The sequence below is a fragment of the Camelina sativa genome, chromosome 19 (assembly GCF_030686135.1).
Source record: "Camelina sativa cultivar CO46 ecotype springtype chromosome 19, ASM3068613v1".
NCBI lineage: Eukaryota > Viridiplantae > Streptophyta > Magnoliopsida > Brassicales > Brassicaceae > Camelina > Camelina sativa.
Window position 1 is genome coordinate 2,490,975 of NC_141898.1, and position 1,942 is coordinate 2,492,916.

The window sequence follows — 1,942 nt, forward strand, 5'->3', positions numbered from 1 at the left end:
CAGTCTTTTTCCTCTTTAGATCTGACTTTTGTCTATTCAAACATTGTTGCCAACATAACTGTAACTCTGTAAATGTGAGGTCCCAAAGGATTGATTGGTTCTAGACCTGACATGCAAGATTTTCCAATCTCACATGAAACTTGTCATGATCAAGGTTCATTTTACTCCATTGATGATGATGATATGATCGTTTAGGAACTAATTCCATTGGTTTTTTTTTCTCATTTAATTTAAAATGATTAGAGAAAGTTAAAATATGATAAGAGTGAGCCTATTAATCTCTGTCGGTTGTTGAATAAATCACACCAAATCCCTTTAGATTGATGATTACTTTCTTATTATTTGCTGATTTTACAAACATCACAAAATCTATAAATATCAATATTAATCAATTATATATAATTATGAATTAATGACACAAATCCATGTCTCCCAATCTTGTTTGACTAAGTGAAGAGAGATGCTGCATCTCTGTAGGTTCTTCTTTGGTTAGTAGAAGCATGATGAAAGGTGATGCTTTCTTGGTTGTTGTTGTTGAGAGTTGTAGGATTGCTGTCATGAACATGGTGGGGAAACTGTTGCTTGGGGTTGAAGGAACCAAATCTCCCTTGCTTCTTCTGATGATTCTGTTTCCTTCTTGGCTGAGAACATTGTGGGATGAACACTCCTGTTCCTTTGCTCTCTCTTACGTTGTAATTGATCTGCTCATTGTACATCACATATGGTGTTGTTGGTGTTTGGTAGTTCCCTCTGAACAAACCCTGTTTGATTTCAATAATCAACATCACTGTTAATCACTAATCAAGAGAAATAGAGAGAGAGAGAGAGAAAGAGAGAAGAGTTAAAATTTGGACAAACCTGGAAAGAGACAGGCGAGGAAAGTGATATCGGGTTTTGTTCATCTTCATCTGTGATTAAGAGATTGAGTTGCTTGCTTATGTCTGCGAAGAAGACATCATCATCAAGCTCAAGCCCCAGCTCCACAGCCACTTCCATGGCCATTTTATCTATGCCTTAACGAGTCTCTTAATTAGCCTTTTGTTGTATGTAGAAAAGAGGTATTTAAAAAAAAAATGGTTACAAGTGGAGTTGTGAGGGGGAATGTTCAAAGAGTGGCATAAATAGGCAATGAGATTGGGGTTTAGAAGAGAGAGAGAGAGGTGCATGTGGGAGAGTGGGGCCAAAGTAAAGATTGGAGAAATGTAATCTAACCTGGCAAAAGTAAGTCCCTACACACAAATGGATCACGAAGGAAGGTTTTGTGCAATGATGTTGTATCTACTACTTGCAAATCTCATAAAGAAAGATATTAAATCAAAAGCTCACAACTCACATATATATATATATATCTATCTCAATTTATATTTTTCTACATAACACATAAAGTCACAACTCACATATATATATATCTATCTCAATTTATATTTTTCTTCATAACACATAAAAATAACCCATCCCTCTCACTCTCATCATCTCTTCCTAAAACAAAATTCGTTTCCTTGTGTAGCTCAAATTTCTTAGTTTCAATAGTCTCCACTAAAGATGGAATGCCTAACTATGGGAGTTAATAATTATATAATCATTAAAAAATTACACGTATGATATGATCATTTATGAAATTTTCATTAAAATCATTTGTGTCAAGTGCAAGTAAGAAAGAAGTTCACATTTTCAAGAAAATGAAAAAATAAAATAATCACTGTGAAACAAATACCGTAATCTAAAAAAGTTATGCATGGTACATAACTACATATTAGTTTTAACTTTTATTTTACAGTAATTTGCATTTACATCCATAAAGAAAAAAACGGGGCACATGTCCACGATGGGTGACCTATGCATATACCAAACTATATGGAACCGCGGGGTCACATTTTATATGTTTAACTATTTATCGACATTCAACATGTTAGGAGAATAAAGTCGGAACCTTTTATTTGGC

The 1,942-nt window shown here is 34.1% G+C and overlaps 1 protein-coding gene across 1 annotated transcript; it reads right to left on the reverse strand.

The window, feature by feature from the left end:
- Window positions 1-288: 288 nt before the first annotated feature.
- On the reverse strand, window positions 289-1,310 carry LOC147920071 (uncharacterized). Its single transcript, XM_087501572.1, has 2 exons — window positions 859-1,310; window positions 289-761 (listed from the first exon to the last, which is right to left on the reverse strand). The coding sequence occupies exons 1-2, from the start codon at window positions 1,000-1,002 to the stop codon at window positions 447-449; spliced, it is 459 nt and encodes a 152-aa protein (XP_087357698.1). The 5' UTR covers window positions 1,003-1,310; the 3' UTR covers window positions 289-446.
- Window positions 1,311-1,942: the final 632 nt, after the last annotated feature.

What these genes read in the sequence shown, in the direction of transcription:
- LOC147920071 (XM_087501572.1), bottom strand. Translation starts at nt 1,002, where the DNA reads ATGGCCATGGAAGTGGCTGTGGAGCTGGGGCTTGAGCTTGATGATGAT. An exon ending in CCTCGCCTGTCTCTTTCCAG is followed by an intron (nt 762 to 858) that starts GTTTGTCCAAAT and finishes GAAATCAAACAG; the next exon opens with GGTTTGTTCAGAGGGAACTA.